Source organism: Elephas maximus, chromosome 5 (genome assembly GCF_024166365.1).
Source record: "Elephas maximus indicus isolate mEleMax1 chromosome 5, mEleMax1 primary haplotype, whole genome shotgun sequence".
In the NCBI taxonomy this organism is placed as follows: domain Eukaryota; kingdom Metazoa; phylum Chordata; class Mammalia; order Proboscidea; family Elephantidae; genus Elephas; species Elephas maximus.
In genome coordinates, this window is record NC_064823.1 from 130,984,087 (window position 1) to 130,999,564 (window position 15,478).

A 15,478-nucleotide genomic window follows, 5' to 3' on the forward strand; every position below is an offset into this window, starting at 1 on the left:
CAGGCACCTTTCTTAGGACCTTTCTAGTAATGTGTCATTTAAATCACAGTAACTTTTAATGGGAAAGAATAAAACTGATAATCATGAATAAAGTGTAATCTTTGTTTAGCATCATTTGAGGGTGTTTGAGGCAACTTTTATAGATATGAACTGTTTAGGCATCTTCTACATCTTTGCACAAGAGTTTCAATATATAGGCAAAATTATTTCTGTGTGGTTCACACATATTAAATCCAACCAATGAATAAAATTTGCATTTAACAGCAACACAACAGAAATAAATAAAGTGGGGTTAAAGAGTAGCATAAAATGTCAGCTTTCCCCATTTTACATTCATATCCTTTCTTTACTCCCTGCAGCGTAGAAAATTTATATTATCTTGGTTAATCACCATCCTCTATGCAGTTTATAAACAAGTATTAGAATAGGGATAAAGATAAGAGAAAATAAGCAAATAAATGTAAGTTCAGCCTCTATTCCCTTGGCTTCCTAAGAGCTCAAATAGTGATATTATAAATTTCCATTACAATAAAGCTGACTGGGTCGCAAATTCTCTAGTCCTTGGTTAGCTCCCTAATATTGCTCCTGGGTGAACTAGGTTCACTTTTGAAAGAGGAAAAACACAGAGCAAATAACTTCTTAGACCAAGTGTGGCTAAAGGGTAAGGACACAAAAAGGTTAAGAGTAAAAAGAACGAAAGGGACAAGGCAAAAGTTCAATAAATGAATTTCTTCATGAAATCATGTACGTGCATCCATTCACTTCTTGTCCAATCAAATTTGGAAGTTGTAAGTTTGGAAATTGTACAACTATATGATCCATGTTGATTGTACTGACGGTTGTGATAATTCAGATCACCAAACCTAGAATGACTATCTGGCCAGCGTTCACTTCTTTCACGTCAGGCCAAGGGTGTTCAGCAGAATGAAAGTAGGTTGTGATGTTTTCAAAATTTATAATTTACTGTCAGAAATCCTAGACATGCTAAAATAACTGCCAGGATATATTGTACAAAGTAAAGATAATTACCTGCCAATCTGCATAGTTAATGTCCCCCAAATTCCCACTTCACTAAATGACTATTTTATTCAGGTAGATGAGAATTTCTTATCACTCTGCTAAATCATGCAAAATGTTTTGATTGGTACATAAGCTAGTAGAGGGGAAATGTTAATATTGGTAGAACTTTGTATTCAAATTTTTATTCCACCGGAGACTATGTAATGAAAGTAAAATCAACTTTCATACAAAACTCCCCTAACAGTTTCTACTGCTTATAGAGTAGGTATTATGGAGATTTTATAAGTTAAATCTAATAAAAATACTTTGTAAATCATCACGCATGCTATAAATGTAAGGTAGTGTCTTGAACAGATTATTATGCTAAATCAAGTTTCTAAATGACTAGTGAAACTCTTCCAATGGCTCAGACATGCTAGAACAGTCAAATCTAAGCCTTAGAAACCCGCTGCCATCAAGTCAATTCTGACTCGTAGTGACCCTATAGGACAGAGTAGAACTGCCCCATAGGGTTTCCAAGGAGTAGCTGGTGGATTCAAACTTCCAATCTTTTGGTTAGCAGCCAAATGCTCAATCACTGCGCTACCGGGGCTACCTTGGAAGCAGTACTATGAAGCTTTTGTTGGCCTTCTTCATGTGTATTTTTCAGGTATTTTTACATGTTTGAGAGTTTCTTTTGTTTTTAAAATTTCACTAAAGGATGGAATTTCAGGATAAAAAGAAATATATGTTTGGCCAAATCTAAATATCATGTTGAATGGCAAGTTTAATTAAGAAATGGTTTTCTTTTATGGACTGCACCATTGGTTTATGTAATAATGTTTGGTTATCACCATTAGTAAAACAGATCTCCAGAATGAATAGATAAGCCATTTCTTCATGTAATTACAATTTGGAGCAGATTTTCCTTACCATAACCCAAAACCTAATCCGTTGCCACCAAGTCGATTCCAATTCATAGAGACCCTAGAGGACAGAGAGTAGAACTGTTCCACAGGATTTCCAAGGCCACAATCGTTACGGAAGCAAACTGCCACATCTTTCTCCCATGGAGCGGCTGGCTGGTGGGTTCTAATTGCCGAGGGCTTTAACCACTGTGCAACCAGGGCTCCTTTCTTTACCATACTTAACTGTTGATCTCTCCTTTAGAGAAAGGAAGCTGCCGTTTAAAATCATTTTACGAATATGTACTTGAGTCAAAGTATTTGGCAACCTATACGAAGTATTCTTAATTTTCATATAATGCAGAAAAACATGAGAGAGAAACTTCAAGGCATAGGATCTTCAGAATGTCTTTTTTCCACATAGGTAATTTTTAGCAGTACTGTTGTGTGATGGAATTAAAAACTCCATGTCACCTATCAGTGTATGTAGAAAGTGTTTTTATTCCATGTTAAGTCTCTGAATTGGGAGTTCATTATTGAGGATTCGGAGAACAGAAATTGCCTTACATAGATACCAATTTAATCAAATAAAGATAACTATTATAGTTATGCGTGCAATCTAATAACAAAGCGGAAAATCAGTAGCAATAACACTAGAAAGATAATAATTAAAATTAAAAACTTTGAGAAAGTCCAACCAAAGAAAAAGGTGTTAAGGTAAAAATTCTATATTTTGCTTCAAAAGTTTCTCTTCATTTCACATGATATTTGTGATTTATTTAAAAATGTCTCATTGACTGTTTTTTTTTTACTCTGAAGTAAAAATAAGCATTTCTTTGCACAGAGATGTATTTTAGTCTAGAAATAATTTTATCTTAAATGTGAAAATTTTTTTAGCTATTCCTGAAAAGATTACATTAGTGATGAGAAGTCCTTTTACTGTATACTCTAAGATTTAAAATCCAGCGAAGTTACTGTCTCCAGAATTATTTTGATGAAACTGAAGGATCCAAGTTCTAGTCCATTAAAAGGCAATGTAACGTGACAGTTATGTAAGAGTGCCCCCGAATCAACAATTGCCGCAGCATCATCTTTCTTGCTCTATCTTAATTTAGCAGGAATCAAACCATTTTAAATCAAAGTGGTACATGCATCCATTCACTTCTCGTCCAATCAAAACTGAATTACCTGTCAACAGAGAAGTACACTTACAAGTGTGAAACCATTTGACCATGTTATATTTTAATTTGCAGAGACAAAAATGACAAGCAATTTATTTACATAAAACTGTACAAAAGCAAATTAAATTATGTAAAGTATTTCATAAATAGTTGGACGAGTGTTTAATACATTTCGCCATGTTTAGCATAGTTGCGTGCATAGTGACTCATAATAAACGATGATAAATTGTTCTCTGCTTCACTATCAACATCCAAGTAGCAGAACAATAGGCAATGATTAACATTACAAACAGATCGTACCACACTGAATGCAAGTGCTTTAAAATGTAGGAAAAGTTGTTTGAAAGTAAACCCCAGGTTTTTTTTTTTAGCTGAAAGAAAAGCTGCCTTCCTCCAGATGTTATATATGTACCTCTGCCCTGGTTACAACTAACACGCTTTACTATATTCATGATCTTCTTCATTCTTTTTTTTTTTTTTAAGGACATAATGCGTGTTTATCACTGATCAGGTAGACCTACAACTATTTAGGTCTTCATGACTCTTTTAGGATGACTGATTCTTGGCAGTTTCTTCTGGTCTGTGTGTTTTCTTTTCTTTTCCTACAAGACAGCTTCCTAGAGTAGTCTTTTAGTACCATTTTAGTTTCTCCTCCCATAAAAATAATGCCTCCCTTGTTTTCTGAAACTCAGGCAGCAAGCCAGTCAGAAACCATACAGAAATGATATCTGGAGGTTCAAAATGAGCGTTAGATTTTGACTGAAGCTACAGACATTTTAATACACATAAATTTATATAGTTACTCATTAATTTATAAATGTGTCCTAATGTATAATGCATGCAAAGTTCATTTGAGATTCTCGTGTACAGAAAACAAGTATGGTTTATATACTGTACAACCAAAATAAAACAGCAGCTAAAAGAAAAACAATAGCAAAAAATAAAGAATAAAAATTCTAAAATCAATATTTTACCTTGCAAAATAGATGGATTTTACCCCTGATAGTATCTCTCTGTGTTACTATTTCAATAAATGCTTTAGCCTCCCAGTCAGATTTAAGCAGCCCGTTTTAATATCTTACTTGTGTTTTATAAATGAATAATATTTAAGACTGGTCCATTATCTGAGTTTGTAAGAAGGCAAATTTCTAATATATTATTTATTATTTTCAGAAAATAAACATGGATAAATATACAGGATCAAAAAAGTTGGGAATAGCCCATTTCCCCTCATTGTCCAAACTCAACAACCGTTTTTTTTTTTATCATAACGACAGGTATAAAAGGCACAGTTGCTTATTTTGCATTCACTCATTTATTTGTATTTTTTTTTTTTTGTATCTTTTTATTTTATTTTTTTTCAAAAGCACTGTATATATGGAGTGGCACCAGATTTAACCTATTCAAAATAAAAGTCATACAAACACAAAATATATTTCTGTGTCATGCCAGCTCATTGTATAATAAACATGTTGTTGTTGTTAGGTGCCATCAAGTCGGTTCGGATTCATAGTGACCCTATGTATAACAGAACGAAACACTGCCTGGTTCTGTGCCATCCTCACAGTCTTTGCTGTTTGAGCCCATTGTTGTAGCCACTGTGTCAATCCATCTCGTTGAGGATCTTCCTATTTTTCACTGACCTTCTACTTTACCAAGCATGATGTCCTTGGTAAAAGACTGTTCCCTCCTGATAACATGTCCAAAGTATGGGAGACAAAGTCTTGCCATCCTCACTTCTAAGGAGCATTCTTGCTGTACTTCCTCCAAGACAGACTTGTTCGTTCTTCTGGCAGTCCATGGTAAATTTGATATTCTTCGTCAACATCGTAATTCAAAGGCATAAATTCTTCTTCATTCTTCCTTATTCATTGTCCAGCTTCCCCATTCATATGAGCTGTTTGCAAATACCATGGCTTGGGTCAGGAGGTCAAGTGCACCTTAGTCCTCAAGGTGACATCTTTGCTTTTTAACACTGTAAAGAGGTCTTTTGCAGCAGATTTGCCCAATGCAATATATTATTTGATTTCTTGATTGCTGTTTCCATGGGTATTGATTGTGGATCTAAGTAAAATGAAATCCTTGACAACTTCAATATTTTCTCCACTTATCATGATGTTGCATATTGGTCCAGTTGTGAGGATTTGTTTTCTTTATGTTAAGGTGTAATCCATACTGAAGGCTGTATTCTTTCATCTTCATCAGTGTTTCAAGTCCTTGAACATGTTATGGTAGCTAATTATACATGTTATGATAACTAATTCTACTAAAATTACTGTGAATACTTACACTACACTGAATTTTATTCTTTCACACCCATTTTAATTCTATAGGGAGGCTCACAAGTTAAATGATAATGGCATGGATGTCTTGAATGTGGTGTGTGACTGTGATTCAACCAATCCAAAGGTCCAGCGTGACCTCTATTAGCTTTATAGGGAACAGAAGGGTTTAGAGTGAAATGAGCTATCAAGTGGTTTCAAGTGCCCCATGAAGAAAAAAAAAATGAATTAAAAAGTTTGTTGAACATCTGCGTTATGAAATTATTTCCTTTGTAACGTGCAAGAAAAATATGTATATATTTCATATCTTTAGCAGTATTTTGTCTTAATAAGTACTTACAGATTATACAAGACAGAACTGCTTTAATGCAGTTTCCTAACAAAGTACTAGAATTGCATCTTTCCATAGTGTAAATAATAATCAAACATAAACATGTTCAATTATTGATATTTTAGTTCAATGTTTTTGTTTCCATTACATATCTTCTTTCATCCTAACTATTACACAAAAACTAACATCAAAATGAAAACTCCATTTAAGAAAGAGCATAAGAAAATGATCCCCAAAGAGTATACCACCAAAAAGAGAAGTGGTTTTCAAAGATACATATTTTGATGACCTATAGTGAATTATCGACCTATATTCCAGGCTGCTTCATCTTATCAGCTAAGAAATTCTGCAAAGCGAGAAACTACCCAAAGCTATATTGTTTCTACAGTTTGCTAGAGAGCCATCAAGGCTATACCTTAACCACGTTATACACATTCAGTGATGGCAATTTTTGCTTTCTTTGCCTGTTATTCCCTATTCTGTCTAGGATCGTCACTTTCATCTGAATGTCCCAGTTCAATTTCAAAAAGTCCCAAATCATCCTCTATAGAGCAAGTGGTTCAATATCTGCATATTCTGTTTCTTTTTATTGCGCCGAAACAACTGCATGTTTTCCAATTTTCAGATGTGCATACTGTGAGAAATGTCAATGCCCACAACTCATTTTTCCCATGTTTAGTCTGGATTTATTTTAAGACACATGTTAAGTAATATTTAAATCACATTAGTGACAAATTCAATTATGGTGTTGCCTTGTCTCAATATTGTGAGTCTCAGAATAGTTCTATATTGCACAGGATTCAAGATTAATGCACTCATGTTGTATGAAAGTTCATTGAACACGTAAAAACGGAATTGGTAATTTGAAATGTGGATAATAAGACCAGCAAGCATACCTTGGATTCTAAAATGATTACAGTGATCTTAACTTATAAGACTGTCAAGCCAATGCATCTTTCTTTCCTTACTTCACTATCCACAGATACAATGATTTTAAAAAGTGGAATCTTCCCTGATAATATTACCCAAAACTAAGCTTGAACTTCTAATTGCCTATTATTATAGTACCAAAAATATGTCTCATTAGTTTTTCATTTTCTGAGCTTTCAAATAAAATCTATTTTAAAAGTGTGTCTTCTTGATATGGAGACTATATAAAATGAACAAGTGTTTGAGTGTTTCTGGGTGTGCATGTGTGCAGCTGTTTTTATTGTTTAATGGACTTCCATGTCAAGATCAAATCTACTTCATGATTTCCCTGATCCACGATATGATCTTTGGCCTTTTCATGACACAATTATTCCAGTTAGTTGATAATATTGATCCTGTTCCAGAAAAAAAAAAAATGTAATTTTTATAAGTCATAAGTAGTTTAATTGATACATGTGAAAAAAGTTGTGTGCATATTGAGATTATCGAGAGAATGTATGTTGATTCTCCTGCCTTGAAAATAACATATGCCAATTTGGAAATGCAATCTCCGACTGTGTATTATTTTGATCTCTCTTAGTTAGAATAGTAAAGCTGTGATCTTCCCAAAGTGCTTCTTAATGGAGTCCACCTTTATAAGGGCTGTCCTTTTAGACGGTCTCTCTCATTTTCGAAGGATTGCCTTTGATGGAGATAAACCATGTTCTGATGGTAGTCTGAAATATATTTTCCTTGACCTGTTATTTTTGAACAGCCGGATGACAATCGAACAAAATCAAAGTGACTAAAATCATGCTTCAGCTTAAGGATAATGAAAGTGTGTTGTGTTCTGCTAATCAGGCTTGTTACCATGAAAGAAACTTGCAACCATCTTTTTGTTTTTGTTTTTGTTTTTTTGAGGAGGGAGGTTAAAGGGAGAGTGAGTGTTGGGATTCATTGAGGGGTTTAGACATGCAAGTAACAAGGATGGTTTCTACATTGTACATTATAATCAGGCTAACAGTATCACTAAAGGCCTGATCTGGAGGCAGAAGTGGCAGGCAAAGCTTTGTCTCTTTGGTAGCCCCCTCTTTTTGATTGAACGGTTTTGCTTTGTAAGGTTCCCCCCCACCCCCTTTATTCTCCTTCTCATACATGAAAAGAATTTTGCTGTTGCTCCTTGATAGCCTACAGGTAAACTTCTCTTCTAGTGAGCGTATTGACAGGAGATGGCTTGTATTCCCCTGTTTTTGTAAGGGGAATATCCTCAGGGTTGGCTTCCTCATTTTTGCTGAAACTAGCTGCACTGAAGGTCTCATAGGATGAGGTCAACTTTTTGTTCAGGAGGTTTCTGTTGCGGTCACCCATCACAGCGGCCTCGCCATTGGCCAGCTTTTCCTGACTTCCTCGTTCATCAACAGGCATGAAAGTGGAGAGTTTGGGCTGGCTCTTCTTCCTCTCTGGAGAAGTGCGGACAGGCATCCAGCAGGAGTCTGAGTGGCCATATTCATCACACTCACGGGTACACTTCCCAGTCAGGGCTACATCTGGAAGAGGCCTTGAATCTGAAACCCAAGGAGAAGAAGCCATTAGAGTTGGATATTCTCTAAACAGGTGTACCTAATCTGTATGAAACTGAAGGAGAAGATATATATCTCCCTTACCATCTCATTCCCCTTTACCCAATACTTTTTGGCTCATCATCCCATAGAAAAGTTTTTATTCCATGTACATTAAAAACAAGGTTTTGCTAAAACATTAAGTGTTGTATGAAGAGAGGATTGGACAAAAAGATAAATTTAATTGTGTAGAAGAGACAGGTATATACGAATTTGTTACAGGACAAGGCCATGCAGGTATTCTCAAGTAGGAACATTAATATATATGTATATTAATATGTGTATATTTTCTGCATCCATAAAAAAATTATTAAATCCAAACAGATAATTTTATGTATTTATAAATTATCCCAGAAATGGTGTACTTTTGCCAATTTGATTCCTTCTGGTTTATGCATTATTCATGGCATGCAAATACGCAAAACCTTATATTTAAAATACATTCTAAGATATGAGAGTGACTGAAAAGTAGAACCTAAATTCATAGCATATAATGTGGTAAGAAGTACAAATACAAACTAAAATTATGTTCGAGTATGAGCATACTAGTAATATCACCATTTATCCCATCCTAGCCCTATAACCTCCCCCGTGTCAAATGACCTTATGTGTGCTATGAGTGTTCACAGAGAAATACGTTGGCCAATGTGTTTGAAGAATGGAGATTTTATGTGAAATGAAATGTGTAAATATGGTTAAGTTCCTAACTTTTTGATGAAAAAGCATGTAGTCCTAATTAATGGTGTTGCCCAGAGGAATGGGAAATGTCTTTTCATTCCAAAGTGCTAAATCATATCTAGAGAGTTCTTAGGGATCAAAATTAAACATGGCACTTAAGAATTAAATGTATATGTAAGTAAAATCGTGTCTGTCGTTGGAGAATGGTTATGTATTTGCTCAGCATTAAAAAAATATATACATATTTTTTCAGGCTTTGTGTTTAAGAGAGAATGGGAGAGAGAAAAACCTCTCCTACCTCAACAAATTTCAAGAGATCAACCTTTAGGGTATTATTTAATATATTTTATAGTTTATTTTATAGCCAAACAAAAGAACATAATATAGCTCTACTTCAACCTGTATCATACTGTATCATTTTATTACAAGGTTTGGGGTTTAAAGACTGAATTTTTGGCCTCTGCAAACAAATTCATAAGTGGAATCAATGAAATTTGTATTTATATAATCCTGGGTACATTTTTCTTTAAAGTAAAAGGGATTATTTATTTCCAATATTTTTAAATTACACCCTTTGCTTTATCACGCCCCCTCCAATTTAACATTAAATTCCTACTTTGGCTATCATTTGCATCGAATATTTTATAAGTTTTTCTCTACCAAACCTAAACCAAGGCACTACAATAATCCATGTTTTTTTTTTTCTTTTTCTTTTTCCCTTCAGTGATGGATAGCTGAAATATTAACTATGCCAGCCCATCCATTTTTGAATCACTGTGGCCTGGAATTTTTATGCCATGAGCTGTGAGTTCAACAAGGAAGTGGCAGTATTCGTCACAGGAAATCTCAAATTACTTTTCTCTTTCCCAAAGAGAGAGTGCAAAGGTAATTATTCACTACAGTAGCACATGCTGTTATTTGACTTCTAAGTGGGCAGATACTCTTAATTTTATCATCGAAAGAAAAAGCACTTTCCCATTCATTTTCTTAAGCTAAATTCCCTCTGTTTCTCTAACTCATATTTTATACGCAAAAAAAAAAAACTACTGACCAAAAGTTTTAATGGTTTTTGTAATCAAGTTGGTGTAAATTTTTCTCAATGCAAAAACTGTGAGTTCTTTGAAAATATTTTCTATCTTAGAATACTCTGTTTTGTTTTTTGAAATTGTTCTAAATGCTTTAAACCGAAAAAAGCCTCACAAAAATGCAGAGTGTAAGGTCAGATCTAGTTTTCACTTAATATTTTTTCCTTCACCCCATTGACGAGTTCAAACACTTATTTTTCTTTTTCTCATACTAGTGCTTCTCAAGGAATTGACAATAATCAGAAAGCTACAGAAACAGGAAAAAAAGAAAGACTGTCTATGAATTTGTTTTTAATCCACTGCAGAAGTGACCCAAAATGGACTACGATTCTTTCTGTAAGTTTTTTTGTCTTAACACAGTGTGTCTCAGCCAGTTTACCACAAAATCAATGATTTACATAGATGGCTGCTTTTCAGGAATTAATTTGTGTTTATAGTTTGAAATATACTGCACCTTGTTTTCCCTTTGCTTACAATAAATTTATAGACCACTTATAAAGCTATATTAATGGTTTGGCCACTCTTCTTGCCTTTGTTTAACTTATGCACTAGAATTGCTATTAACTCCCTTTAACCCATGGCTGTTGAGTCAATTCCTCCTCACAGTGATCCTACAGGACTAAGTAGAACTGCCCCACAGGGTTTCCAAAGCTGCACTTTTTGTGGAAGCAAACAGCCACTTCGTTCTCCCCTGGAGCAGCTGCTACGTTCGAACCACTGGCCTTTTGGTTAGCAGCCAAGCACTTAACCACTGTGCCACCAGGGCTCCTTGAACTACTGGTAGATTATAAAACACTTGATATATTTATACTGACTGGATTCCCAATGTACCATCAGTGAGATACTCTGTCATTCTTTGCCTCAATCTAAATGTCATAGTCTAGTACATTCCTGCAGAAATTGATTTCTACTTATTGCTTTTAACTAAAGATGGTTTGTTTTCTCTGCCATCATCCACATGAAGGCTGCCACAACTCTATCCAAGAAGCATGACTTTTAATAAGGATTCCCTGTCATTTCCAATGTCAAACACTTGATTAGGGACTACAGTGGAACTTGACAAGCCTAATTGGCTGAGACATCTTGCAGTGTTTGTCATCAAATTTAAAAAATAATCAAGAAAGGCTATAAGAGATTCATCACAGGCAATCCGAACTTCCCATCTTGATGACTCAAATGAGCCTTGAAAAGAAATGCCAATGATTAACAAATGCAATTTGTATTATGGTGCAATTTATTAACAGCAGGCATGAGCAGAATAGTATTTTTCTGTTCATATATTTTCTTATTTTAATTATGCAAGTGATATATTATAAAATATTTAGAACATAAAAGCTAGGCATAATCTTAGTTAACAAAAATTATGTGACAGAAGTTACACAGTCCTGTCAGAAAAGATGTTATTGTTATTAGGTGCCATCGAGTCAGTTCCGATTCATAGTGACCTAATATATAATAGAATAAAACATTGCCCGGGATCACACGTCCTCATGATTATTGCTATGTTTTTTGAGCCCATTGTTGCAACCACTATGTCAGTACATCTCGTTAAGGGTCTTCCTCTGTTTCATTTACTGACCCTATACTTTACCAAGCATGACGTCCTTCTTTAGAAATTAGTCCCTCCTGATAACACTTCCAGAGTAAGTAGGATGAAGTCTTGCTATCCTCAATTCTAAGATAACCTCTTAAAATGTACAGCTATGTTGGATTATAGAGACAAAACTTCCACAACTAAAAATCCACAACTAGTATTTTATTTTAGTTTTTCACTGAAAGGTGTTTTTCTCTAACATGTAAGTCCATTCTTTAATGCTTTAGTTAGTTTAAAAAAAAAAAAAACTATTTAATTCTGATCTCAGTGAAGATGAAAAACAGCTAATCACCAAATCTTATTAGTTAATAATTGGGTAAAAAAAAAAAAAATAAAGCTTTCTATATCAAAATATGGTAGTATCCTCTATCAGCATTTTCTATAATGAAGTCAGTTCCTTAGAGATTTTCTCGGTTTTGTGTCCTTTCCTCCACTACTCAGTCACATCAAACCTTATAAGTAGAAATGACACTGCACACTTTTGTTCTTGCTGTAGCATCACTTTCAAAGCTTTCCATTTTTACCTAGTTACGCTATTTACTAGAATCACTGTATCTTTTTGGAGAGCCAAAGTTCGTTCTTAGACACAAAGTTAATTACCCTCTCTGAAGTACACGTTTAAAATCATTGTAGTAGAAAATAACTTTACAACAATTTATAACATATAAAATACTTCCTCACACTTCACCCTTTTCTTTCTGTCACCTCAACCAATTAACAAGGAGAACTGATGCACTTGGGGGCCCAAGCTATGGAAGAACTGGGGCCAAAGACCTAGTGTTTTTCCCATTAAACCATGTTACTTTTCTTAACACCTAACGACTGAGTTATTTAAGGGACAATTACTGCTACCCAAAGCCATAAGAAATAGCTGCAATCCCCAAAGAGAGAGGGGGAAAAAAAAGTCTGAGCAGCATGAGAAATAAAACAAACCAAACCAAATACGTTGCCATCGAGTCAATTCCAACTTATAGCACCCTATAGGACAGAGTAGAACTGCACCACAGGGCTTACAAGGGGCAGCTGGTGGATTCCAACTGCCGACCTTTAGATTAGCATCCGAGCTCTTAACCACTATGCCACCAGGGCTCCAGCATAGGAAACAGACACCATGAATCACAAATTTCACTACTCAATGAAAAAGAATGGTGCAATTTCCCTAAAACTGTAAATTCCTAATGTAGGGGAAATTATGTACTCATTTAAGAATTTAAGGAGTAAGCTTCTCTCTCTGAAAGGAGACACAGTAGATGGGTAGGTGGTGGGAAGATTATTCTAGATGCTGCTACAATGACCTTGACAAGAAGTGACAGACAGACAATATTGTAGAATCATTAGAAATAATAAGGAATGCAAAAATTTATCAAGGCATTTAATGTTTCCAGAAGCTCTCCTACACAATTCAGAAGCCATTAGGGGCATCACTATTAAGGACAGCACGGTAAAAATTAGTAAGACTCTTGAAGATAGCTCTGCACCAGTAACGCTTGTAAGTATGCCAAGTTTATGCATTCTGCCAGAATCCTAGCCACCCACTCTACTCTAGCCCTTTGACTCAGGCTAAGACAAGGATTTCCGTTTACTAAGAGAAGGCATGAAAATATTGCATTTAGTATTAAAATATTTACACTTAGTATTTACTTTTTTAAAGCTCTGACACTTAAAGTTATATGCGTCTTTTACTTGTTGTTAGGTGCCATCGAATTGGTTCCAACTCATAGTGACCCTATGTACAACAGAACGATGGTGATCCAGTTCTGTGCCATCCTCACAATTGTTGCTATGCTTGAGCCCATTGTTGCAGCCACTGTGTCAATCCATCTCGTTGAGGGTCTTCTTCTTTTTCTCTGACCCTCTACTTTACGAAGCATGATATACTTCTTCAGGGATTGATCCCTCCTGATAACATGTCCAATGTGTGTGAGACTCAGCCTCTCTATCCTTGCTTTCAAGAAGCATTCTGGTTGTACTTCTTCCAAGGCAGATTTTTTCATTCTTTCAGCAGTCCATGGTATGTTTAATATTTTTCATCAACACCACAATTCAAAGGCATCAATTTTTCTTCGGTCTTCCTTATTCACTGCCAAGCTTTCACATGCATATGAGGTGACTGAAAACACCATGGCTTGGGTCAGGCGCATCTTAGTCCTTAGGGTGACATCTTTGATTTTTAACACTTTCAAGAGATCTCTTGCATCTGATTTGCCCAATGCAATGCATCTTTTGATTTCTTGACTGCTGCTTCCATGGGTGTTGATTGTAGATCCAAGTAAAATGAAATCCTTGACAACCTCAGTCTTTTCTCCATTTATCATAATGTTGCTTATTGATGCAGTTGTGAGGATTTTTGTTTTCTTTATGTTGAGGTGTAATCCATAGTGAAGGCTGTGGTCTTTGATCTTCATCAGTAAGTGCTTCAAGTCCTCTTTACTTTCAGCAAGCAAGGTTGTGTTCTCTGCATAACTGTTAATAAGTATTCCTCCAATCCTGATGCCCCATTCTTCTTCATATAGTCCAGCTTCTCAGATTACTTGCTCAGCATACAGATTGAATAGGTATGGTAAAAAGATACAACCCTGACACACACCTTTCCTGACTTTTAACCATGTAGTATCCCCTTGTTCTGTTTGAACGACTGCCTCTTGATCCATGTACAGATTCCTCATAAGCAAAATTAAGTGTTCTGGAATTCCCATTCTCCACAATGTTATCCATAATTTGTTGTGATCCACACAGTCAAATGCCTTATCGTAGTTAATGAAACAGAGGTAAACATCTTTCTGGTGTTCTCTGCTTTCAGCCAGGATCCATGTGACATCAGCAATGATATCCCTGGTTTCACGCCCTCTTCTGAATCCAGCCTCAATTTCTTGCAGTTCCCTGTTAATATACTGCTGTAGCCACTTTTGAATGATCTTCAGCAAAATTTTTCTTGCATGTGATACTGTTTGATAATGATATTGCTTGATAATTTCCATATTTGGTTGGATCACCTTCCTTGGGAATAGGCATAAATATGGATCTCTTCCAGTTGGTTGACCAGGTAGCCATCTTCCAAATTTCTTGGCATAGATGAGTGAGCATTTCGAGTGCTGCATTCATTTGTTGAAACATCTCAATTGGTATTCTGTCAATTCCTGGAGGCTTTTTTTTTTTTTTTGCCAATGCCTTCAGTGAAGCTTGGACTTCTTTCAGTACCATCAGTTCCTGATCATATGTTACCTCCTCACATGGATGAATGTCATCCAATTCTTTTTGGTATAGTGACTCTGTGTGTTCCTTCCATCTCCTTTTTATGCTTCCTGCATTGTTTAATATTTTCCCCATAGAATCCTTTACGATTGTAACTCGAGGCTTGAATTTTTTCTTCAGTTCTTTCAGCTTGAGGAATGCTGAGCATGCTCTTCCCTTTTGGTTTTCCGTCTCCAGTTCTTTTCACATGTCATCATAACACTTTACTTTGTCTTCTTGAGCCACCTTTTGAAATCTTCTGTTCAGCTCTTTTACTTCATCATTTTTTTCTTTTGCTTTAGCTACTTGACATTCAATAGCAAGTTTCAGAGTCTCTTCTAACATCCACTTAGGTCTTTTCTTTCTCTCCTCTCTTCTTAGTGATCTCTTGCTTTCTTTATGATGTCCTTGCTGTCATTCCACAACTTGTCTGGTCTTCAGTCATTAGCGTTCAATGTGTCAAATCTATTCTTGAGGTGGTCTCTAAATTCAGGTGAGATATATTGAAGGTCATACTTTGGCTCTCAGGGGCTTGTTTTAATTTTCTTTGGTTTTAACTTGAACTTGCATATGAGTAACTGATGGTCTGATCCACAGTTGGACCCTGGCCTTCTTCTGACTGATGATATTGAGCTTTCCATCGTGTCTTCCCACAGATGTAGTC

At 35.5% G+C, this 15,478-nt stretch overlaps 1 protein-coding gene across 5 annotated transcripts in view; it reads right to left on the reverse strand.

Moving 5' to 3' along the window:
• Window positions 1-2,843: 2,843 nt before the first annotated feature.
• Window positions 2,844-15,478, reverse strand: part of PCDH7 (protocadherin 7) — a 486,963-nt gene continuing 474,328 nt past the window's right edge. For 3 of the 5 annotated variants that reach the window (XM_049886386.1, XM_049886384.1, XM_049886383.1), the window contains exon 3: window positions 2,844-8,172. In XM_049886386.1, the coding sequence (XP_049742343.1) occupies window positions 7,796-8,172 (377 nt within the window). In that variant the 3' untranslated portion in view covers window positions 2,844-7,795. The remainder of the gene's footprint in view (window positions 8,173-15,478) is intronic. The other 2 variants (XM_049886393.1, XM_049886389.1) reach the window with 2 other exon arrangements.